Here is a 26,211-nt window from a genome sequence, read left to right on the forward strand (position 1 = left end):
TGTACTGTAGGTGCCATTCTTAGTTTTATTATACTGAGAAGGAAGTAGATTCCTAGAAGGTAGCACAGCTATTGAGCTATGAAGTTGACACCTGTACATGAGTCTCTGTGATTCTTGAGCCCACACTCAGCTTCCCTGGTGACATGGAGAGCTGCACGAATGTTACCAACTGAAAGGAGACAACCCATGATGGAGAGTCTCTAGAGCATGACACTCTTTGGCTTTTGTTTAAACTTTATGTCAGCTTCTTCCATGTGATCCTTAGGTCCTTGAGTTAGTTGAGGTCAGACTCTTTAAGATTCAAATAAAAGTAGCTTGATCCATCACATGAATACAATAGACTATCCAGCATCCCCGCCAGAATCTCCAGGGATCCTTGGGGGATGGCTTATATTTTCTCTAGTCACCACTGGCTTTGTGTTTCTGCTTCTGCTGTTTTCTCTCTCTTTGTTCCCTTTCTCTTTCCTCTATTCTCTCCTCCCCCTCCCCCTTCCCTCCTCCTCTTCCTCTTCCTTCTTCAACATCATTTTGTCCTTTCAGGGACAGCCCCCCTCTAGTCTTTTCACATTCTATCGTTCTATTGAGTCAAGGCTTGCGTAGCAGATTTCACTGAAGGTTTACCGTCAATGGGGATGATTACTTTTCAGGGAAGCACAGTGAATAACATAAAATGAACTATTAAGCTCCCTTTGTTCTTAAAAGGTCTTAGCTATTTTGCCTTCCGGAAAATTTCACTGTTTGCCTCTTTTGTTTGGGCTCCAGTCTCCTTTCCTTACTGTCCACACTTTTTCCTTGAATATCTGTCTTTTCTTTTATAGCTTGCTTTCCCCAATTCCAAAACATCTGCTCATTTATTTTCCTCCTTCCCAGCTTCTCATGGCCATACCTTGAAGCCTTATCTTTCTACAACCAAATTGGCAAATAAAAGTATCTTGTTAAACTAAGGCAGTTTTCTCCTCTTTGGAGGATTCTGCTGCTAATTCTTCATCTAACAATGTTTGCCTTCCTGCTGTGTATACACACACACACACACCCCTACTTTTAAAGTAAATACAAAGGTATTCTAAGAACAAAGCAAAATTGTTTAGACATGGCTGACTAAAGGCATTTCCACTGATTTGTGTGCTTCTTGGGTTGCCAGCTTGTTCTTGTGCCCCTGGGATAGAATTAGCCAGTTGGCTGTTGTTGAAATTCTCATGCTGTGGGTCATGGTGGAAGCAGTGTCCTGTCTAAGTGGGAAAGTCATCACAGAGGAGGTGTCGTTTGGGGCCTGGCCTTGAAGATAAGTAGGCTTGATTAATGCTTTGAAGCTGGTATCATGGATATTCTGAGTCAAGTCAGAGGTTTCTCACATGAACAATGGCTGTTGTATTGAATGCAGATTTTTCTGTCTGTTCGTGGTCATAAGACAGACTACAAAAGGAACGTCGAGTCTTAGGAAACTTGAAAGTCATAATTCTTCCAAATGAGACCTTTTACAGTTGGGCTAAGCCCCTGTAGAACAATGTGGAAATGGCTTAAATTAGGCTATGCATGGAGTCTCTGAACCATTGTTTTGAATGTTTTATCTTATTTTGAGCCATGATGACTTTGGGATTAAAGTAAGATTGTATGTTTTTTGAAAGTAAAAAGAAACATACCCACACAACAGAAGACAGAAAGGAATAAAAAGGAAACAGAGGGATGCTTACTAGATGCTGAAATCTTAGACTAATTAGACTATTGGCTCGTTGGACACTGATTTGCTGTTCAATTCTCCCTTGACCGAGATTCATTCACACAACATAACGTACCTCTGCCTTTTGTATGACAACATTCTTTTCCTCTCTTTTCTCATTTTCAACGATAGCCTCATCAGAGGTTTGTGTACACAAAGTGCCCAGTGCACCTCTTATTTATTTATTTGTTTTTGGCTGCGCTGAGCCACATGCGGGATCTTAGTTCCCTGACCAGGGACTGAACCCACGCGTGCTCCCTGCAGTGGAAACGTGGAGTCTTAACCACTGGACCGCTGGGGAAGTCCCCCAGTGCACCTCTTAGGGTGACACAGCCCAGGATCATATTTGAATTATACCACCTCTAATAATTATAACACTTATCATCTGCCACCTATTGGGTGTGTTTAACGAGTACCAGGCTCCGTGCTAAGAGCTTTACACCAATATTTTTAGGTAAAATTTACATTTTCTAGAGGGATAATTCAAGCCATTGGTCACATTTGTTCAGGGGGATAAACTCATTGAAGAGTCTTTTTGTTCAGCAGTCTACTGATGTATCAATCTACCAGTCCAACCATCTATAAAAGATAGGAAAAAGGCAAACCAGGTTATCACAATTTGAAAATACTCAGTTGAAGTGGAGCTATTTTTAATTCTTAAAAGACAGAAATGTCTCTCTGATTTGAACAATTCTAATTCTGAGAATAGCATTTAGCATGTGCTCATAGGTATTCCAGCATTTCATTGGGCCTCCTAATAAATAGAGATTGCTTTTAACCTTTTTACAGGAAGAGTGTGGGTATAAATCTGATGAGTGATGATTAATCTTTGACTTCTCAACTTAGTCCTTAATTGAAGTAATATTTCAGGGATGTTTTATGTGATCCAGGGAGTAGAGACTCAAATACTGAAAGAAAGGAGGATATTGGATTGTACCCTTTATTCGGGGTTGCTTTTTTGGTCCTTCGGGTCCCCAATCAAATCCTCATGTCAGGGGAAACCAAGGTAATTCTACAAGCGGTGTGATGCCTGTGGAAGGTTGGACCCTGGGGGAGTTAGAGTCTGCCTCTCTGTGCTCTGAGTTAGCGTCCCCCTTTATGCTAATGGACTTATCATTTCTTCAACTGAGATGCTATCTCATTAGTTCTTTTTCCTCATCCTAGTCCTTCCTGGGATATCTTGACTTCTCCTGCCTCTTCCCTGCCAATACCCACTTTCTGGATAATTTTATTTATTCTTTAAGATACAGCTCAGGCATCACATCCTCCAAGAAGTCTTCTTTGTCCTCCCTGTCCCCACAGTTCCCAGATTGGCTTCTTTCCAGAGCTGCCCATCTTGCTGTACTGAAATCATCTTTTGTGGGTGTATTTCCCCAGTAGACTGAGCTCTATCAGGATAAGATGTCTTAGTCATCCTGCTTCACTATGATGAACTCATAATAAAGATTTGTCGAACTTAAAGGATTCAGTGTGGAATCAAAGTCTCTTTAGCAAAAACTCTCTAAACTCATGACTCCTGGGGATCCCCTGGGAACATCTGACCCAAGGCTCTGTTTTTGTGCACCAAAATAGCTGGTCTTGTGAGAATGTTTAACACGCCTGTGATGTAATTGCTGATGATGAAGTGGGACATACCTGGCTTCTGTCTTGCTAACACTATGCCATTGCTTCCCTCTAGGTCAGAGGAAAGTATTTGACCTCCCATTTGGAAGCTGCCTCTTTCGCAGCGATGTTTATGACAATGGATCCTCTTTTCTCTATGATAACTGCACTGCATGTACCTGCAGGGTAAGGTGGTTCTGAGGGGCGGTGGTCCAACACTGATAGCATTTTTGGTTTTTAGTGTTAACATAGCCAAACATGATAATGTGTTATTTATAGGAAGGAGGCCTTATTGATGTCACTTTACGAGTAAAATCATACTTCAAGGTCACAAGAATGTTCAAACATAGGACCCAAATTACAACTCACTGTCATCTTCCCAGGACCAATAAGTTAGCTCCTGGTGGTGAGAATTAAACTCTTAGCGGCTGTCCTTCCTAAAGGACTTTCTAAAAAAATCAGACAAATGCACGTGGCAATGTTCTCTGGCTCTAATTATTCAAGATGAATTCTCTGATACACCTGGCAATAAAAATGGCTTTAATTGCATTCAAGAGAAAAGAAAGGCATGGATTCACAGTTTATCATAAAAATAAACCTGGTAGCTTGGGAAGAGAGTATTTATGTGTTGTTCGTTGTAGCATTTCTTACTTGAGTCATTGCACACTTTTCTCAAAAGGCAACCACAAGTCTAGTGACTGGTAAAGAAAGAATTCCACAGCTTCAGAAATTTAAAGGGATACATATCACACGTTTCTAGACTATGTTTATGTGGTGATTTATTTCTGAAACCTAGAAAATCATTTATATGGAGGACTTTAGGATCATTCATTAGTGAGTTAACCCAAACATCTGTGTGACGGGAGTTTAGAATACATTTTGGTGGTGATAGTTGCTGTTTTGTTTTTAATAGCCAGAGGGCTATAGAGGGAAAGAGGAGCTTTTCTCAATGTCAACTATGAGTCAGTAGCTGGGATTAGAGTTCAGAAGTTCCTGGTTACTCGAGGCATGCTTTGTTAAGTAGCATGCACTCCTTCAGGGAGGTGGCCCAGTAAGGTCTAAACTGTCTGTTCCCTGGCACTGTGCAGTGAGTAATTCTGAAGCCCGGGAATACCTTCCTGAGGCTCTGTCCTCTCTTCCGTGGTTTGTATTATCCTGTGCTAAACATATAGCCACTCCTTCTGCCTTGGCCTCCATCGTCAGGACTTCTCTTTCTCTACAGGAATTTCACTGGTTATAGCTTCCTCTTGGGGATACTGAGCCTTTGATGAAACACATCACATTTCCAATTCTCTTGATTACAGGAAAGCCAGGCATCCCAGGAATGGAAATTAGTTATGCTTGCAATATTTTGGGTCTCATTCTATTTCTTGTCTTTTTTTTTTTTTTTGCAGACAAATTTTTTTTTAAATAAATTCATTATTTATTTAGTTTTGGGTCTTCGTTGCTGTGCATGGGCTTTCTCTAGTTGCAGCGAGCAGGGGCTACTCTTCGTTGCAGTGCACGGGCTTCTCATTGCAGTGGCTTCTCTTGTTGCGGAGCACGGGCTCTAGGTGCACAGGCTTCAGTAGTTGTGGCACGCGGACTCTAGAGCGCAGGCTCAGTAGTTGTGGCGCACGGGCTTAGTTGCTTCACAGCATGTGGGATCTTTCCAGCCCAGGGCTCGAACCTGTGTCCCCTGTATTGGCAGGTGGATTCTTAACCACTGCACCACCAGGGAAGTCCCTTGGGTCTCATTCTTTAAGAGATTCTTTGAGAGATGATTAGGCAATATGCCCCAGTACTCAAAAGAAGTGCAACCATTCCTTCAAGATGTTTTTATCAGAGTATGAGGTCACAATCATTTCTGGGAAATTGGATGCTTGAAGAATCAGGCTGCAATCATTTGGGATGATCAGTATTGTTTTTTATCTATTTAGAGCTTCCCTCTCCGGCATCCCCACCCAATGCCATGGCAGGTACAGGAAATAGTTCTCTGAACACAGTATGGTTTCAGGTCTCCATGGCTTCAGATTTAAGGATTCTTCTGCCTGCTGTGTCCTCATCTTCTTTAAATTTGATTAGCAAACTCCTCTTCATCCACAGCAGCCTATCTCAGGTGTCACCTCCTTTAGTGAGGCTTTCCTGACCCACCTAGATTGGTAATTGTTCCATCTTCTCTACTACCCCTACACCTTTACTAGTTCTGTTTACATTATACTGCAGTCTTTGTTCAGATGGTTCTCTCTCCTCTTCGTGAGTTCCTTGAAGACAGAGCACATCCATCCATCTCTGTATTCTCATTGCTTAACCCAGTGCCAGACAATGATCTAATGGGTACTGTGTGTGTGTTTGTGTGTGGGGGGGTGGGATGGGTGGGTGTGGGTGTGTATTTAATGAAAGTTGGGAAATCTACCATGAAGTATGCATTATTCGAGAGCTAGTGAGTGCCCTTGTTTTTCAAACTTGAAATCAAGACATACAGTTTGACAAAGGATTTTTTTTCCAATTTATGAGTTGACTTATAATAATTTCTATGTGCCAGGTACTGTGCCAAGTACTTTACATATTTCATTTAAACTGCACAATAAACCTGAGAAGTAGGTATTATCATCTCCATTTTGAAGATGAGGGATCTGAGGCTCAGGGAGATGGATTTGCACAAGATAACACACTTAATAAATGAACTGGCATTCTACCCTGGTCACCCTCAGAGTTTAAGTGGCCTCATTTAAGGTCACACAGTTTATGGAAGAGCCCTAGAACCCAGTCCCAGCTTTGGAACTGCTTGTTTGGTTCCTTTGTGAACATAGAACACAGTAAGGAATTTCATCTTAACGTGGAACATGAGCTCTTAATTTTTACTCTTTGATCAAAGATACGCTAAACCTTTACACTAAACTTCTAGAAGGTGTCATAAAGCCATGGAGGAGAACAGAGGGAGCACAGTTAATGAAGGCTGCAAAAGAGGAAAAGTGTAGGAAGAAAGAAGGAAGCTTCTTGGCCCACAGTGACCCAGGGCTTCTTGCCACACATTGGCTCTAGCAGAATCATCAGTCTCTTGAGCATTAAATAATAAACCCTTGGAAGGTGGGGAGCATATGTCTCATAGCTTCTTCTTCTTCTGGTCCAGGTACTAAGTCAGCAAATAACATTTTGAAGTGAATGAAAGATTTATGGCAACAAATTAAAATATGGTATCTTCAGGATATGGTTTTTTTTTTTTTTTGCGGTACACGGGCCTCTCACTGTTGTGGCCTCTCCCGTTGCGGAGCACAGGCTCCGGACGCTCAGGCTCAGCGGCCATGGCTCACGGGCCCAGCCGCTCCGCGGCATGTGGGATCTTCCCGGACCGGGGCACGAACCCATGTCCCCAGCATCGGCAGGCAGACTGTCAACCACTGCGCCACCAGGGAAGCCCCAGGATATGTTTTAAAGCAGTTAGTTGTGGGTTGTTAAAGGAAGGCGAAGTAGGGTGTTCGGTAGAGGTGGAAATGGTTTTTAATTTCCAGTTTGCCTTTGGGCCCCCAGGACTCTACTGTAGTGTGTAAGAAGAAGTGCTCCCACCCTGGTGGATGCAGCAAAGGCAAGGAGGCCTGTTGTGAGGAGTGCCTTCTACGAGTGCCCCCGGAAGACATCAAAGTGTGCAAGTCTGGAAACAAGATTTTCCGGGTATGTCACGAGCCAAGCTCATGGGAACTGTTGTACAATACTGAGTTGTAAAAAGCTCCTGACAAAATGCAGATTGCAGTATTCCATCTTTTGTATATACATGTGTGTATGTGTATAAATGTACTTATTTATATTACAATATTATATATACATATGTATTTAGAATCAAGGACACACAGGGACAGAGAAGCAACTGTTTGAAAACATGTTTTTCTTTGGCTTTACTTTTGCTTTACAAAATACTTTAAACCTGTAAAACATTACTGCCCTTTCCAAATGTGGTGGCCAGTGGCTGGGGCTGAGCTGAGGATGTCCCCCGGATGGTACAGCTGCGGGTGCCCAAATGCCCAGGGGCATCTCCAGCAGTCGGAGATGCTCAGTGCTCCTTGCCAAGACCCTGATTCTTTTAGAACTTTTCCACTGAAATTACCTTTTCGAAGAGAGATTTTCTCATTTGGAAGATGTTTGGGTGAGGATGTTCACAGGGTCTGTGGCCAGCAGAGCAGGTGAGTAAAGGTGAGAGAGCTCTGCCCCAGCCGAGCTAGAAGGGCTGTCTGCTGCCCATCTCAGGTATGTTTTACATCGTTTTCTAGCAGCCCGGGTGGGAAGTTGTGCAGCCACCATTTAAACATCTGGATGAAGATGGTTGGCTTTGTCCAAAGTGCTTCCCATCTAGTCTGTTTTCCCCAGGGGTGGAGGGAGTCTCTCTGTATCTGAAGGCAGCATCTCAGGATACCATGAGAATCGAGACCCTCAGAATCAAGTCAGAGACAGAGGCACCTCAGGCCTGCTGCACCTAGCTAGACTTCCTATTACAGAGGTGGAGGGAGAGTCTTGATTCTTATGGCATCTGTAAGAAGCCCTGATGTGTCATGCCTAAGGGAAGGCCGTCGTGTGTGTGTGTGTTGTGGTTACACCGGGCTTCCAGAGCCACTCACGTGTCCACTTTACACAAAGCCTTCCTCTGTCTCCAGAGCCTCCAGACGCAGTAGGCTTACTCTGATAACAGTTTTGTGTGCAAAGTGCTTTCCAGGCTCCTCGCAGAAAGGTCCCTTCATATAAGTAGACGAGGCCTGAAGTAATTTACAGAGTCCTAGAAATGTGCACTCAGAGAATTTGCGGTAGTCAGATGCCCTTGGAGACAGACTCAGTCAGAGAAATAAAAGGCACTAGAGAGTAGGTAGTCCTTAAAATACCTTCAAAAAATGAGAAGGAAGAGAAAGGGAAATAGTCAACATCAAAGATCTGGGCTAGTTTTTCTGCTTTTAATAAAATTTGCTGCTTAGATCCATAAGCCCAGAAAGGAATCCTTGCTTTGCCTGTAACCTCTTTTCTCACAAACAAGGATGCACATTCCTGCATGTTCTCCAGAGGTACAGGGTTTTTGTGACTGGGCATTTGACAATTGCCAATTATAAATCCAGGGAGTCAAAGAAATTCCTCAAACAGCCCTTTCTGGACTAGAAAATGTGTCCCGAAGTGCTACCCAGCTTTTTGGGAGGAGAGTATCAGACAGGCAGGGACATGGGACAAATGGCTCTTGGAATTTTCTGTCTGGGCTCCACATTTTCAGACGGCTTGCTGGTCAGGTGTCCGCCTGGCAATGGGAGTCATATGAATTAGCCTCTGTTCTTTGCATGTTCGTGCCCTGTGTGGGCCAGAACCATGTCACATCTGGGAATGAACTAACCACCTGCGGATATCTCAATTAACTGCTGGCATCTGGGGCAGCTCAAACATTTCAGTCCTATCAGATGGAAAAATTAGACCCTTATGGTTGCATCATGTATGAAAACTCTTGTTTGTCTCCCAGGGTGAAGCTAAGTAAACAATGTAGGAGGTGCAAGATGCAAATATGACTTGGTTAGATGTATGAGAATTCTTTTCATATCCTGGAGGGGAAATGCACACACACACATACACACACACACCCCCTCCAATCTTAGATGTAGATGAACGCCTCAGAGTAATTTAGTCTAATGATGGCATCCATCACTCAGGGTAAGAAATGCTTTCCTTGACAGACAAATCCCAGCCTGCTGGATTAGCTCCCATCAGCCTCCAGCTGATAGCAGAATCCTGTGCTCTCTCCTGTAGGATGGAGAGATGTGGTCCTCTGTCAACTGCACCATCTGTGCTTGTGTGAAAGGCAAGACAGAGTGTCGCAAGAAGCAGTGCATTCCCATCAGCAGCTGCCCTCAGGTATGTGTGCAGGTTGACTTTCTCTCTACCTGAGCACCTTGAGAACCATCCTGTGTGTGGCATGGTCACCTACCATCTTCTGAACACAAAATCCAGAGCCTCCAAAATTGCCAAGTTCCCAAACAGCCACATGTCCCTTGCAAAGCTTGCTCCTTCGCTTTTATGGTTCCTGCCCAGATTCTAGCCTAGCGAGACAATAGCTCTTACCTTGCTCCGTTTCTTACGGACCTCTTCCAGTTCTTTGTTTCAATGTCTCCAACTCCTGTTTGATCTGCTCCCTTGTTTCTTCTGCTGGGTTTTCTGTTGAACACCATAACCATCCTTTGCATTTTCTGCTTTCTCTCTCATTTCTCAAATCAGAGTTTTCTTCCCATTAACCATTCAAAGGAATATGTGGTTGTTTATTAGTAAATTTCCCAAGGGGTTTCACCTGCCCAGCAGCACCCTCCAGCCCCTTTACTGAAGTTTTCCCTCTCTAACCCTGGCCTCTGTTGTAGCCCCAAATGGAAATAGCATCCTTATGGAAATATCTCTTTTCAGAAACCCACAGTTCCAGCGCACTGAATAAAGCAACCATTATCTTCCAAAGCATGAACTTCATTGAATTCACCTCAGCAACTTGAAACCTTTCAAGGTTTTATGCATTTTGGGAAAATGTCAAGCCTATTCAGTACCGTCCGGTGAATGAAAAAATACATCCATATATTCAGGACATGTCTTCCCTTCTCTGTTAGAGACGGCTTTTAATTTTATTCACATCTGTTATTATTATAAACAAAAAGTTGCTGTTTTTACTTGAGGGCCAAATGAGGCACACAAAAACAACAGCTGTTGCTATTGCACAACTGAATAAAAGGGGCAGAAAAAAAAGAAAAAAAAAACCCTAATTAGTCTTGCTTTAAAAAGCCTCAGACATAAAACTGAAAACCTCCTATAAAAGAAACAAAAAACAAAAAACAAAAAAACCAGGCAATACAATAAGGAGACTTGAGCATGGTCTGCTTATAAATATTCATTGGGAAAAATGGGATCACATCATCTCTGCCCGTCCTCGGGGAACCCTTGCTGCTAATGAACTCTGGCAGCACATGTTAGTAATAATGGGCTTCCTTATTCTACAAGACAAAAACAGAGGGCTGTGCTGCAGGCATGATGGTTTTCATTGTCCTCTTGCCATGGGGAGGTCACCGCTCTTTCAGTCACCAGCATCTCATTAGTGTCTCTTCTTTGTGGACCATATTTGGGCCAGGAGCATCCGTCCCTCCAGGCGGGCCTGTTCCTGCCCCACCCCTCCTCGTCTTGTCAGAGCCCATCAGGCAGTGCCCGGCTCCTGCCTCAGGGCTTACTTACCTTTCTGTTTCTAGGCATTTTTCCAACCATTCCTCTGGTTCATACTTTCCCTCCTCAGGGGCCAGCACAAGCACTTTGGAAGATAACTTCGTTCTACCATGGAAATCCTGTTAAACACTTACTTCCCCTCCCCTGCATTGCCTGGGGAAATTAAAAAAAGTTTTTCTGGAGAAGCAGGCTGTATTCCTGCTCTGTCCTTCCTGGCTACTACACATCTCTTTTTCCAGAAGTATGCGTGCCTTGTTGGAAAAGAATTCTGTGGTTGGATTCCCTCCCTGACAGTCCCCCAGGGGCAAAGGAGTGCCTTTTTTGAGAGGGACTGAGGGTTCCACTGGGGACAAGGTCGTCAGGACACTGTCATGTCATCAGTGTTAATATGTACTGAAACTTTCTCTGTAGTCACAGGACCAATGTTGTTTGTTGCTGAGACCACCCCTCTGAGGTGGGTGTTGTTACTAGACCCTGAGGTCGCAGCGGGTCCAGAGTTCCACAGCGCGTTTCATGTAACTCAGGAGCGCAGGCTTCATAGCTTGCCCTTGATTTATTCCCTGCCTAATTTAGTGATCTGACCAGCCCCATTCTCACTTCCTGAAGAAGGGAGCTGGCTGTGTCTGTCGAGGTGCAGACGTAGGGAATCATAGTCACCCTTTGTCGAGGACTTGGTTTACACAGCTCTGCCCCGTTCCGTTAGCGTACCTGATGCCACCCCCCGGGGCTATCATTTCATCAGCCTGAGCCAACCTCCTTTGGCTTTGTCCTCAGCAGTTTTCAGTCACGAGAAGCCGAAGGAGACCTCTGTGCCAAATAGAAAGATAAGAGAGGTCTTGGCCATAAAATTGTCATGGTGCCCCAGCCATGGGAGGGCTGCCAGTTTTAAGTCTCATTCAAACTCGTCATAGCCTTTAATGTACCTTTTAAGGCTTAGCTGATGCAAAAATGAATCAGACATGGTTCTAATTCTTCAATAATCAACTAGCATCTTGGTGTTTTGTTTTTTTTTTTGGTTAGTATGATTGTTTTTAAGTACCTAAATCTATTCCTGATGCAATTGACAGGTAGTAAACCAGTGTGTGGCCTTGACACAAGTCTTGGGCCACCTCTCTGTGGTCTGTTTCCTTAGTTTCCTATAAAGATGGGAAAAGGGCATCTATATTTAGAGGGTTGTTGTGAAGCATAAATGAGATAAAGTAAGAAGAACGTATAACATTCTTTCTACTGTATAGCAGATACCCAATAAATGTTAAGTTCTCTTAAAGATTAAGATGAGACCTCTCTCATCTTAAAACTCTGGAGTGGAAAGAAGGTGGCCCATAAAGTCACACAAAATTAGGTTTGATTTTGGGTTCTACTACCCTTGTGTTGCGTGACATCAATTTCTTCATCTATAAGAAGGAAAATGCTCAGCTCATAAAATTCTGGTGCATCTTAATAACACAGATTATAATAACATAATATTAATTAAACCCTAATATGTTCTTAATATTAACTTATAAAATCCTTACAATTAACCTGATGTTAGATAACCTAGGGGAAGTATCTAGTAGGATGTTTGTTTCATAGCATGTGCTTCCTAAATGTTAATCTTCTTCCACATTTCTTTTTCCCTGTGATTCCATTGAGTCAGAGATAAGAAAGATCCATTTTCTGATAAGGGTCCTGAGAATAAGCTTCTTCCTTTAAATGTCAAGCATCAGCAAAAAATTGAAAGAAATGCAGTAGAGGAGATTACACTGTATTTCCAGAAAGGTAATGGAAATTTACTCAGGATTTCAAAACCCTCAGCCTCATTGGCTTTGACTACATAATAGTGACTTAACAGGGATAGCATACTGCTTTCTGAAAGAAGAAATCAGACTGAATTTGATCTGTAGCACAGATATTGTTCATATGCATAGGCCCAAGCTTGGGTTACTGTTTATTTTTGGGCCCTTCCAATAAGCAAAGACAGAATGAAGGCCTTGCATGGATTGATAGCGTGACAGCCAATTCCCATTTCTCTGTGTGTGCACTTGGTCTCTAGAGGGCTAGATTTGGGTATCAGTGAAAAGGTGGAATCCAGACTGTCTCCATCTTCGCTCCATGTGAGAAAAATCACACCAATGAGGCCTTTAGATATTGTATTTCTTGGAGGATAAAAACAGGAAAGCTTTCTGAATGACTCTGCCTGGCCATAGAACCTGATACTTGAAACTTCATTTTTACCACCATCATCACCATCTGGGCATTGAGTTCAAATACAGCTGGGACTGATTTCATTGGTTTGTCTGGTATTAGATTTAAAAAAGAGTTTTGTCCTCAGCAGACCCTGTTTCTTAACACTGAAATCTTATTTGTTTTTCTCTTGATTAGGGTAAAATTCTCAACAGGAAAGGATGCTGTCCTATTTGCACTGAAAGTAAGTTTGTTAAAAATATGCTATTAATATTTATTTTGCATTTTATAGTGCAACAAGAAAAACGGTGGTGTAAGTTTTCAGCCTATTTTAGTTCTGTAGGTCTAGGATGGGATCATCTCACCTTCCTACAGACAATTTAAGTCAATGGTAATCCTCGAACAGAAGCACAACTGAGACAAATGTAGATGTTTCCTTTGGAATTTGTTGCTCTGAGAAATTTAGAAGACAAATGGTCTGATGAGGTTTTAGGAAGGACCAGATAACTTCACGTGCCTTTTAACTGCTCATAGCATTTGCAGTCCTAGCGGCTAAGATAATGACATCCAGTAAAACCAAACATTATATATAATCTAGGAGAGATTCTCCTTCTGTCATTATGAAGCCAAACAGTTAGGCTTCTTCCTCCCTCACCCCCACCGTTTTGCCCTTTCACTTGGGCACATCCCATGTCGCTGTTGGTAGAGAGAAAACAAGAGTTCATTAGGTTGGCAATGGTTTGGCCATCCTGTTATTTTTAACTGAGCTCTTGAAGGTTCTCTCTAACATGGCTTATTCCGAAAGCCATCTGGGACTGTACTACCCACCACGCAGAGAGCATAGCAACAGATTTAATGTCATCCCCACATGTAGGCATGCCCGGATCTATTAGCAAACCACTGTTTTAGTCCCCTCACGTTCATATGCTTTCGAGATAGCTTTCTGAAGTGTTTTGTTAAAGGAGGAGTATTCATAATGTCACTGTCAAATTAGTATGATAAGCAGGATTAACCAAGCCATGGAGTCTATTAGAAGGTATTTTTGAGCCATTCAGGCGTAGAGAAGTGGGCTTTGATGACAGCTGAAAAGCAGCTTTCACATGGGAACAAGTGTTCCCATTTAGACAATGGATGCATAGGTTCGTTGTATATATTACCATATATACATATATTACTATATATATATACACATACATATCTATATCTCACCAGTTTTTGAGACTGAGAGATATTAGACAATTATACACTATACACTGGATGAAAGTACTGGCTGAATTAATGAAAATTAAATTATAAATTTAATAAAAGAATTTTTATTTAAAGGTAAGGAAGTACATAAAATAACTCAAAGGAGGCCAACCAAGTATGACTTAGTAGAGCCTGGGAATTATGCACAAAGAAGAATTAGCTATGATTAACACACCAGTTGATTTTAAAACATGTGTATAAACTATTACATTTAATCATCTTCCCAGAGACTCTCTGAGGAAATTTTGTTTAGGGATGGTTTGGAGGCTGCTTCCAGCTTCATTCCTTTTTGGATGAGCAGAGTTGAGTCTAAATTGATGAAGTTTTCCTCTGTATCCATGTCGATGAAGATGTTTGCATTTCCCTAGAAAGTACCTCCTGGTTGAAGCAGAGACTTCAACTGAACTTCTCATGAACTCCTCAGATTTTCTAGCTGACCCTTTCGATTTGCCATGAACACAGGTTACATCTGCCCATCTCACTGCTGTCAGGCAGGAACACTGCTTATCAGCTTAATAAAAACATATGGCCAGTCTTGTACAGAAACAGCCTAAATCTTGAATTACCTGACTTTGTGTTGCAAGAATCAAGAAGGAAGATTATTGAGATCGTTGAGAGGAAAGCTACAGTTCATTATTAGTTTATCCACTATGGGCTAGACTTACCAAATATAGAATACTGGTGGCTTATTAGAAAACAAAAAGGAAAGAAAAAGAAGAATAGAAGGATGGGCATGACAAAACTAGACCAAGTTTGTAACTGGTCATATTAAATATTTATTGTACATTGTATTGTAAATATAAATGTACATGTGAATGGGCCTGTGACTTCTGTCACTGAGAGAGGCAAGTTGGCAAGGGAGAAGCCACCCAGCTGGAGGGGCACCAGGGAGATCACTGACTCTGTGCACCTGCGTCCAGCAGGTCAGTGTGGGAAGAGCCCAGGCATGTGGTTCTTGGTCCAGATCGAGATGATATCATCAGATGGTGATGTCTCAGTTTCCTTTGGTGTTCTTTCCATCTGTTTACTGTCTCTTGCTCTCCAGCAGTTCTTCCATCAATGCTGTAAAACACATTCTATTTGTAGAGGTTTATTTATTCAGGTCGAGTTATGAGAAGGGATGACTTCCAGTTTTTTTAAGCAATGCCCAGATTTTCATAGCACATTCAGGTAGACTTATTCCAATGTCCTTTAGCTGCGGCCAAAAGACCTCCTGTTTTGAAATTCCTTTGTCATTATACCCAGGATCCAGAACAAACCTTAGAGCTCGTTTTTTCCTCCTACATCAATTATGAAAGTTCTTCTGGTATATGGGTTCCTAGAGCAGACAAATGAAGGTTGAAGTCCAAGCTAAGGCTAGTGTGTTCTAAAACCAGAAAAATGACCAATTTCTGTCTCATTCAAACAAGATCACACATGCACATATATACCCCATTAGTTACTGCAGAGTTTTCAACCTCAGGATTGCTGATAGTTTGGCCAGATAACTCTTTGTGGTGGAAGCTGTCCTGTGCATTGTGTGATGTTTAGCAGCATCTCTGGCCTCTACCCACTAGATGCCAGTAGCATCCCAGCAATATCTCCCGACATTTCCAAATGTCCCCTGGGGAGCAACATCACCCTTGGTTGAGAAGCATTGGTACTCCAAACAGGGGTAACAGTGTAGGTGAATCCAGAAATAAACACCTGTGGTACTAGTAACAGTAACTTGACTCTTAACACAGGAGGAAGCAGGAGGGTAAACTGAGGCTGACCTTTGCTGATGTAAAAAGTGACAGGGTAGGGGAACTTCCCTGGTGGCCAGTGGTTAAAACTCCTTGCTTTCACTGCAGGGGACACGGGTTTGATCCCTGGTTGGGGAACTAAGATCCCACATGCTGCACGGTGTGGCAAAAAAAAAAAAAAAAAAAAAAAGACAGAGCAGAAGCCTCTGGATTTAATTGAATGTATTTCTATATTTTCATTGCCTAGCCCTAGAAAAAAATTGTAAAGGCATATTATATCTCGATCGATTCAAGTCAACTAAACCATCTTTGCTTTAGTTGCTAGGAAGCTAGAAATAAATTTGTACCCCATCTCTGACAACATGTGGTTCTTGAGTAATAAACTTTCTCCTGACTTTGTCTTATATGTCTACTACCTTTATGTGTTTTGGATTATTTAGCATGTATGTGTGTAAACTACTTGCAATCCTCTTTTGGAAGGAGACAGGAATAAATACTTAGATAGATATATATACGTACATACACAGGTAAAATGGACTGATTACATAGCTTCAAATCTAAAACTTTGGTTATCTGCAGTGAGATGAGTGTTGCATTGTTTCCAACAGTGACCTTGCATTGTCTGTTTCTAAACTCCCACAGAATTCCTGCTTTATTGACTGGCTTAATCTGTCTTGGTAGCGTTTGGGGCTCTCTCAGACCTCTGAAAGGAATAGTGAAGAGAAAACTCGAAGTAAATGTGTAGAACATTTTTAGTCTTCTCTTTGCAAGTCAGTGATAACAGTCATTTATAATTTTGTAGGTAATAAGCAATAATTGAGGCACAACACTGTTATGTCCCTTATAGTACAGTAGTCTTTGGGTTGGTCTGAAAGGCCAATGATTATTCTATCAAAAAAAAAAAGTCCTTTTAAAATCAGACCTGAAGAAAGTATGAAAAGGATTACTGTCTTTTAATAACATGGGAGATCCTCTCTTTCCAACTGAAAAGAATTAAATTTTGTTTAGATGATTTATTTAAAGTAAAATATTTGAAGTGAGCTAAACAAACTTTATAAAGCTTTGGTGCCAATGCTGTTTCCTGCCAAAGTATGAGCTATCGCCTAAAGCGAGTCCTGCTTTCCCTGAGCTGAGTGTGATGGGATCATGAGTTGGGGGCCAAGAAGGCCACTGTCTGTTGTATGTATAGCACTTGGTTTGTGTGAAATGTTATCTTACTGTGTGTTGGCAAACAGTAGGTGGAATCTTGACCTAGCCACCCGACAGAGACCTGAATCAGATAAATTCTTTGCTGGCCGAATGTCTGTTTTCAGACATGGAAATAGTACTTAGTGGCAAAGTTTTCCCTGATAAAAGAGGGAGGTGTGTGTGTGTGTGTGTGTGTGTGTGTGTGTGTGTGTGTGTAGAGAGAGAGAGGGAGGGAAAGAGAGATTGACTTTGAGAAAGAATTTAGTCTCTTAACCATCTACAAGACCAGAGGCAACCAAAGGCAGTCCAGACATTGATGCCCCAGCTCCGGTCTTATAGATTCATTAAGCTGTGCCTGTAGCTACATCAATCCTCACCATCAGAATCCCAACCCCAAAACAAAGTTCACGATTACATAACACAGAGGAGGGCAGGGTATTCTGAGCACAGATGTGCATTTAATTGAAATAACCTCAACTACATGTCCCACAAATAACAGGAAATATCAGATTTCAGCAACTCAGGGTACAAGGAGGCTCACAGTTGCCAGGTGACTTTTAAAAACCCCCAAGGGTTAGATTTCCAGCTATGTGCAGCACTGGGGTGCCTGCTGTCCAAAAGGGGCCCTGCCTGCTGCGTGCACCCACCACGGGCATGGTGGAATTGCCCTGCCTGGTCTTAGCACACTTTTTTTTAAGTCCCTGAGCATCCCTACAGCGATCTTCAATTAAAGAGTGGTTGTAGGAAGGGGAATGCAACAACTTAATGAAACAGTGACCTTAGGGCCCATTTTATGAGAAATCTCCACTGACAGAGGTTCCGCAAATTAGTAATTCTGTGTTTGAGCCTCCGAGACTGTAAGCAACTCCAGGTCCCTTAATGCCAAGAGTCTGTCTTTAACTCAGGAAAGCAAGGAAATTTGAAACCGGAGCTCAAGATGCTTGTAGAATAAGAATTTGTGGTGTTGACTTTAGCCCTGCCAAGGGGGAAGAGGAGGTGTTAAGCTAAGTGGCCACTGAAGTTGGCCTCCAGCATCTGGAGGTGGGTTTGTCACAGCTCCCAAGGCCCACCCAGCAGACGGGGTGGCAAATAAAACCCAACTGTACCACACGTGGCGGCTGGGAAACCCCACGCAGGCAGAAGCGGCATTGGAAGGGTGTGAGGAAATCAGTTTGTTTTCCATTTTATATGCTGCTCTGTTCTAAGGGATACTGTTACCTTCAATGTTCTGGCTGTAAATTGATGCAAAGTTGGAGGAGCCTGAGGTTATTAGGGGTTATTATCCACCATGTATTGTCAGTTTCTACAGGGTGTCAGTAACTTCGTAAGTTCTGACTGTTTAGTTAACAGTCATCATCATGGAACAATAATGGCAGTAATTGTAATAGCAGCAGCAGCTAATTTTTATTTATATTAATAAACAGCCCAAACACTGTCCTGGGCTATCTTTGATCTTATTTGATCCTCACATCCATTTTATGGTCAAGTAATGTTATTAGCTCCATTTTACAGCTGAGGGAACTGAGGCTTAGAGGTTAAGAATGATGCCCAAGGTAGGTAGTGGAGCCCAAATTCCTCCAATGAAGTCTGGCCCCAGGGCCTGGGCTGGAGTTTCTACCATTGACTTCTTAGTCATTTTGTTCGGTTTGACAACTAGGTGCAGTTAGGAAGGGAAGAGAAGGTCCGAAGGGCTTTACAGCTGGTGGGGATTGGAGATTGGAGAAGGATTTTAGGGAGAGTTTCCAATTTGATAGTTTCCCTCCACGCCACCCAGGGAGAAAGGTAGACTCAAGTGCCCACACTTTCATCTACCTGGCGACACCTCCACCTTTCTGCTCAGGTCCAGAACAGTTGGTGTGCTCTGTGCTCACTGACAAATCAAACTGGCGTGGTTTTTCCATGTCCGCTCATTTTTCCAGGTATGTTTTTTCCTTCTGGCAGCTCAGGGTGGAGGTATTTCCAGCAGTAAGTGAAGATCTCCCCAAATTTCTTACTTACAATGATAAAATACCTATAGTTTTAAGTTTGAAATCACTGTGTATAAATTCCATCGGGAGTAAGAAAGAGCAGAATCGCTCTGCCAGTCAAGCTCATCATCATTTTAGCATCATGGAATTGTGTAAATGAATGGACCTTAACTATGAGGTCAACCTTCCTACTTCTTAGGTGAGGAAACTGAGGCTCACAGTAGTATTAACTTTAAGAGTTACGATGAAAACCTGCATTTTTTTTACCTCCTTCTCCGGTATTCATTCTGTAATATCATATGGCCTCCCTGGATTTTTGCTTGGCAAAGTATTCTTAATATAGATACACCATTATTAAATCATTCAGTTAAAAGTTACTCTCTTGCCTAATTTTGAAAGAATATATTTTATACATAAGGATATGTATAAATTCATTATTAGACATCTGGCACATTTAGCCAAGGCTGCCATCTTGAATCTTCAAGGAAGATGCAAATACCCAGTTTTTAAAGAAACTTGTGCCCAAAACCTCTTAAAAGTGGTGCACCTAAAATACCCCTAAGTGACAAAACAAAGAATATAAATCCCAAACTCTGAGAAGTATACTTTGTGGGAAAAACTGTATAATAAATTGCGCATTACTGTATGGAAAGCTGAGGCAGATTTATACATCTCTGGAGGTCACATCTCCTCTGAATAAAATAAGAACAACAAAAAATTGCTACTCTGCTGCCACTACAATTGCTCCAATTACCAGCTGCGATTTATTGAATGTAAATCTGTGTCAGGCATTGTGATAAATGCTCTCCATGCAGTTCTGTCACTTAATCCTCACAATGATCCATGCAGTGGAAGCTATTGTTATACCCATTTTACAAATGAGAGATCTGAGGGTCTGAGAAATTAAATAAGGTGAGGTCAGCCCATAGCCTGGTCCATGTGACTCCAGAGCCCAAACTTTAAGCACTGTTATATGTTCTTTGTTGACTACATTTTTATTCATTTCAGAGGTTTACCGCCAAATATATATGAAGTTTGCCAATTTCTTTCTTCTGTACACGATTAAGGGCTTCTATTTGAAAGCAGTTGTATTTGCTCACCTTTTAAAACCTTATCTATGTTTTTGAGGTCACTTAACCTCTTCTGCTTTTTGGATTACAATACTTGAATTCTAACCTTCCTTGGGAGTTTGGAGATATGACTCATTAGCTGCACTCGGTGGTTCCCTTTGATGTGAAATTCATATTTATGAGTAGTATCATCCTTTTCCTTATCACAGTCCCCTTCTTGGTTAATGCTCTCCACCCCCAGCCATAGCTCCTTTCCTCTGCTCTGCCCTTTCATATCTCTCCTTAGTACACACATCTGTTCTGCTTTTACTTTACACCTTTTCATCCTGTGAGCTCACAGCCCTGCCTGCATCTGCAGTTACTCTCTCATTTTGGTTTCACATTTGTCCAAACTTCCAGGTCCTTAACATAGGACTTCTTGACAAGATACGAATATGGTAGGTCTCAGCTTCTAACTTTTTTGGAGAGTACATTTTTCTTTCACAAAGGACTGTATTTGAATTTGATTAACAGTTGCTACCTTTGATTCTGTAGATTATCTGGGTTGGGAGTTGGATGGAGAGATTAATGACTGTTTCCAACCCCTATCTGTTGACTGAATTTTGGCACCCTCTTTATCCCAGCTGCGCAGGTTTTGAATCTTAATGTTATTTCTCATACTTTGGGCATTTCTCTCCCTTGTTGATAATCAGTCGTCAGGTCTGGTTGATTGTCTCTTTGCGTTTTTTTTCTCATAAATAATTCCTTTCCCATTCCCACGGCAGCCAGAACCTCATCCTATTGCCTGCAACTAAACTCTGTCTTTTCTCCGTCAGCCCCTTCTGCATACCACTGTCGGAACCCAAACTTGGCTTTCACGAAACCAATACCGGCTTCCTTCACTGGTCTCTCTCAGAATTTCCCAAAGTTTGTTTTATAAAACTCTAGTGCTGAGGGATAGTAATGAGTAATATTTTCAAAACAAGGTTCTGTTATTAAATACATTAGGGAAATGCTGGGTCAAGTAAACGGAAATTTGTTTCCTCACTGCAGAATTCGCAGAGCCCTTTCTATGCCAATGTGCAGGGTAGACTTGCAGGAGGATGATGGAGCGTAGAGTCCCTCCCAAGCTAATTTGGGCTGCAGAGGTTTTTTTATTTCTACTTATTTTGGCAGAGTAACAGGCAGGATTGATGTTTCATAGGAAACATGTTAAGAAATGCTGGTTATCTGGAATACATTTAAACTTCTCAGGCTGGCAGTAAATCTCAGGCCAATTTATTTAGACGGCTTGGGTGTCTTAACATCTCCTGAAGCAACTACCCACTCTGGGCAGATCAGTCTCCTGCTATTCTTATGCAAGCTGCCTTCTTTCCCATGTCCACGACCTTGTTAACATTCTTCTTTTGGTCTAGCGGCTTACTCCATTCTACTCCCAAATCTACATTTGTATGTCTTTTATAGATGAACTAAACTCACACTGTCTTTTCAACACATTTACATTTTATACGTATGTTACAGTCTTATCCAGCCCTATTTCAGCTGGCAGTGGGTATCTACTTGCTAGATTTGCATAGCATTTATAATAATACAACTAATAATGACTACTCTCTAAGCATCTATTATGCTTTTGGCACTTTTGCAATGCTATCTTTGTCTTTATAACCACCCTGCAAAGTAGTTGTTCTTCAACCCATGTTACAGGTGAACAGACTGAGGTTATACAGGTAGTGTGCACATGATTTTGTAGTCATTGTGTAGCAAGACTGGGATTCAAACCCAGGACTCTCTTCTAAGCAACTTACTTAATGTTCACAAAGCTCTAAGGTGGCTTTAAAACTGGAAGATAGGTTAATTTAGAGATGTGAAACCCATCTTTTCACTCAGGTAAGAAGTTCTCTTTACTGATAGATAGCAATTTCTAGTTTAAAGAGAGCAGACATTTTAAGGTCAGACTTGGATGATAGAGTGGCAAAAATGCATCGTCTATAACAAGTTTGTATTAACACCCAATGAATTTCCAGCATTCGGAAAGGTGCCCTGGAGGACATGGATAAAAGGCTGATACAGACCCTGAGTTTAGGAGCTTGTAATGTGGTTTGGGAGATGAAATGTAAACACATTAAATGAGAGAACCCTGTAATATAGTTTTAATTAACTTCTAGATAGGTGTCGTTAAACTGAAGTTCATGAACTCTTAGGAGGTCATTGATCAGTCTTAGGAAAGGGTGTCTGTGAGCCTCTGCATTTGAGTGGATATACTCATGTGCACTTGGAAGGAAGAGTGTCCATACATTTCTTCAGATTCCCCAAAAGCTCTCTAATCCCAGTTTGTTAACAACAATGACTGCGTAGGATGCTGTGGTGTAGGGTGTAAATGGAAACCTCAAGTCATGGTGTGGGAGGCACTGGCTTCAAAGCCACAGAGATTGGGTTGGACTCTGTCTTTACTGCTATTGGCTGGGTGACCATGGGCAACAAGGAAACCTCTCCAGACTCATTGCTAAGAAATTAGGGTAATAGTATATACCACGTGTAGAGAAGTAGTGAGGATTAAAGGAGATAATGAAAATATGGAAAGCATCTGGCATGGTACCTGGTGTAACCTAGTCACTCCAGACCAAGCTGCCTTGACTTTTGCTAGATTTATTAGTTTCCTATTGCTGCTGTAACAAATTATTACAAACTTAGTGTCTTAAAAACAATACACATTTATTATCTTAAGTTCTGGAGGTCAGAAGTCTGAAATGGATCTGAATGGGTCAAAGTCAAAGTATTGGCAGGGCTGCATTCCTTCTCGAGGCTCTAGGGGAGAATCCGTTTTCATGCCTTGTCCAGCTTCTAGAGGCTGCCCATTTTTCTTGATGTGAAGCCTTCTTTCATCTTCAAAGCCAGCAATGGCAAGTTGAGTCCTTCTCATGCTGCAGCACTGTGTGACACTCACTTTCCTGCCTTCTTCCTTCATTTATAAGGACACTTGTGATAACATTTATCCTGCCTGGAGATAAATACACAGGATAATCTCCCCATCTCAGGGTCAGCTGGTTAGCAACCTTAGTTTCATCTGCAGCCTTAATTCTTTGTCCTGAGAGCATTAGTTAATTATTCAATTAATTACTTGATTAAGCAAAATTCTGTTGAATTACCTGCTGTACACCATTTATTACACTTAACTATTTTAGTGAGTTCAGTGTGGGCAGTTTATTTTTCTCCACTGAAATTTATTCTTTAATTAATTAACCCATTCATTTAACAAATATTTGATACCTAATATGTATTATACCAGACATTGCTATGAGTAATGCACAGATGACTCCGTTTATCATATATATGAATGTAGATCCTCCAATATCCAAGCCAGTGTGCCACACACTGAGAAGTATACACAAAATTTACGTGTAAGGAGTTTAAGGCCTGTTTTTGGAGTTAAGGATACATTACAACTAAAAGCTGTAGTTGGGTGGAAAGTGATTTATCGTAAGCGTTCTGTGGGTTTGATGACCATATTTTTAACCTTTAACCTTTTAACCTTCAAACTAAAAAACATAGTGTGACTGTAAGATAGAGTATTTGAATTTAAGAAAAGTCCCAGAAAAGATGAGCTGTGTGGTCAGTTTTGCTTTGGGGACTTACAGGAAAGAGAAGTGACTTTGGCTGAGGCGTGGGGAAGGTTGGCATGTGAGCCAGGAGCTGATGAACTCCAGTGCTGTGAACTGAGGTGTGGGGCAGGCACAGGCCACTGCACCAACCAAGATGAGAGGTGGGGAAGCCCTGGGCTCAGCTGGGGAGGCCGTAATAGGATGTCAGCCTCGGCTTTAGGTTTAAATTTAGTTCAAATTAGATTTCGAAGGTAAGGATGCTCCCTGTTCTCTTCTGTTTGAAGTTGGTGAGGATATGAGGTTATGGAAGTTATGTGAAAAGAAATTTACATTCTTAACAGTATCCCTACCAAACCTTTTTTTTTTTTTTAAATGTTAGTTTCAGGTGCCTACTCAACTTTTTTAAAAAATCAACTTTTTATTTGTAGATTTGTAAGTCTGTCTCATGGGTTAGGGATGGGTGGAAAAAACCCCGCTATGACCTAACCCCACATTCACACAGTCAAGTCAGATTAAGTTTTGATTTAAGAAGCCAAGGATGTAAAATCTGAAAGGAATCCAGGTGCCCCTTGGTGGAGCTTCTGTTGGCTTTAAGGTCCCCTGGGGGCAGCAGCTGTCTGAGGGACACCTCTGAGAGAGGCCAGAGCCTCCTGTGTGGGGAAGTTCAGTTCCTGCTGGGTCACACACAGCCTGTTTATATTGGAGGCTTACATCATGTCAGGAGGAGCCTAGACAAACAGCATAAGGGCTTGTGTTCAGGGCAGCGTTTCTAACCCCAGCCTTTCCTGGTTCTTGACCCAAACTTGGCATTATCACGGCTCTTACCCACCGGGGATTCCCAGGAGCCCCTGCATGACCCAGTGGTGCTGGGGTCCCACAGGGCCTGTTTTACTGCAGTTTATGTTGAGGAAAGTTGAAAGCCATGTTTTTCATTTGATAGACCTTCCTCATGGTTAGAAAACTACTCTGGAAAGGTACTGATCTGTGTGGTGGTGTGGTATTCTCTTTGCAGAGAATAATGGACTGAGGATGAAAGTCATTTTCTGTGTTTTCAAAGTGACTTTAGTAACTGGGGAAATCTTACATTAAGTGAAGAGGAAATACAATTTCATGTACAGGATAATCTTAACTATGTTAAAATGTACACAAACACAGACACAGACACACACACACACACACACACACACACACCCAAAATGGTAAACAGTGATTATTTCTTGTTGGCGGAACCGTGAATGATACTTTTTTTATTCTTATGCTTTTCTGTTTTTGTTTTGTTGTGTTTTGGGGGAAGGGGGTTAGAGTCTTCTCAGTTTCTCTTATTTTTTATGACATGAGGTTGTATAATTTTCCCTTAATTTTCGCTGATGGATGTTTTGAGAATAATCACTGTTCTCAGAAGGAAGGCATCTTATTAGAGTAAATATACCCATGGGAGAAGTAAATGTACCTGATGAGGTTAAGAGAAAAACGTTGGAATTTTGTTTTCAGAAGCAGCCCGACTCTCTTAATTCTCATAGCTGTCATATTAAAGTAGGTAACATCAAAGAGATATGTTTTAATCCAGTATTTTTAATTTTTAAAAACAAATGTCCTTATTCCAAGAGTATACATAGCGATTATAAATAATAAAATGTAAATGTAAATAATAATGTATATACACATAAACAAGAAAGAGGAAAATAAATGTCACACGTAATTTAATTACCTAAGAGAAAAAAACATTCTTAATATTCTACTCTTTTTTTTCCAGTTCCTAGACATTGTATACATATTACTGAAAACAAACCAAAACAAAAATGACGTCTGATAATTTGACTTAAAAGACTATGAAAACACATACCACTGCTTGTAAACTGGCTTTTTCTCTCCATCCTCTGACTTAAACATATTCAGGCAAGGATAGTTATGGAAGGGTCTGTTTATTTAGCTCTAACTGCCACTCCAGGCTTTCCAGAAGAGTGTGACCGGACATCAGAACATCTTGGACTGTGACTCATTTCACTGGGTCTGCTGAACAAAAATTATATGAGGATACAGTGTTCATTTTTGTCCCCTAAGTGTTTCTATAGTTTTTTTTTCCTTTTCAGCGAGGCAGATTTTTTAACCCTGAGATTCTCACTTTGCGTCATTCTCTGTGCATGTGTTCGCTGCTCCTGCATGGAGACCTTGAGGATCTGGCATGGGGACCTTGAGGTGCCAAGAAAAAGGACCAAGGTTTCAAAATTATATTAGTTTGTGATACAAATGTCCCAAATGCAACACATAATTCTCAGGCATCTTCCTCATCATGAAATTTTGTTGGCTTCTTCTGTATTGCCCTTATACAGAAAAATCATCCTGATCTCCAGACCCTTCTCTTCCACAAGTTATGGCCTCTTGAAAAATATCTTTCTGGACAGACCTGCTCACACATGATTTCCCTTGCCTGGTCTCCCTGGATGTCTCTCACAGCTTCCTGCCCAGCTATGAGCAAGCTCAGATTTCCCTAGGGCCCCAGGGCCATTCTATAGGCGGTATATTTTCTGTTGCTTCTTTGAGGATTTGGTTTGTCACATAATTGACCTTATCTACATGTACCCACATCTTGACTCTTAAAAACAAAACATAGGGACAACAAAAATGAAAACAGAAACATAAGGCAGAAGAAAAAAATTATCACTCATGGTTCTACCACCAAGAAACAATCTCAGTTTACAATTTTGGGGTATGTGTGTGGATATTTATTTTAACACAGTCAAGATTATCCTATAGATAGAATTT

At 41.5% G+C, this 26,211-nt stretch overlaps 1 protein-coding gene across 1 annotated transcript in view; it reads left to right on the top strand.

The window, feature by feature from the left end:
* The window catches only part of BMPER (BMP binding endothelial regulator), a 253,019-nt gene that overhangs the window by 141,819 nt on the left and 84,989 nt on the right, over positions 1–26,211 (top strand). The window contains 4 exon segments of the mRNA XM_081244842.1: positions 3,396–3,505; positions 6,830–6,970; positions 9,068–9,172; positions 12,872–12,917. Coding sequence (XP_081100968.1) covers positions 3,396–3,505; positions 6,830–6,970; positions 9,068–9,172; positions 12,872–12,917 — 402 coding nt within the window.

This window comes from Mesoplodon bidens (assembly GCF_964165515.1).
Source record: "Mesoplodon bidens genome assembly, chromosome: 9".
In the NCBI taxonomy this organism is placed as follows: Eukaryota; Metazoa; Chordata; class Mammalia; order Artiodactyla; family Ziphiidae; genus Mesoplodon; species Mesoplodon bidens.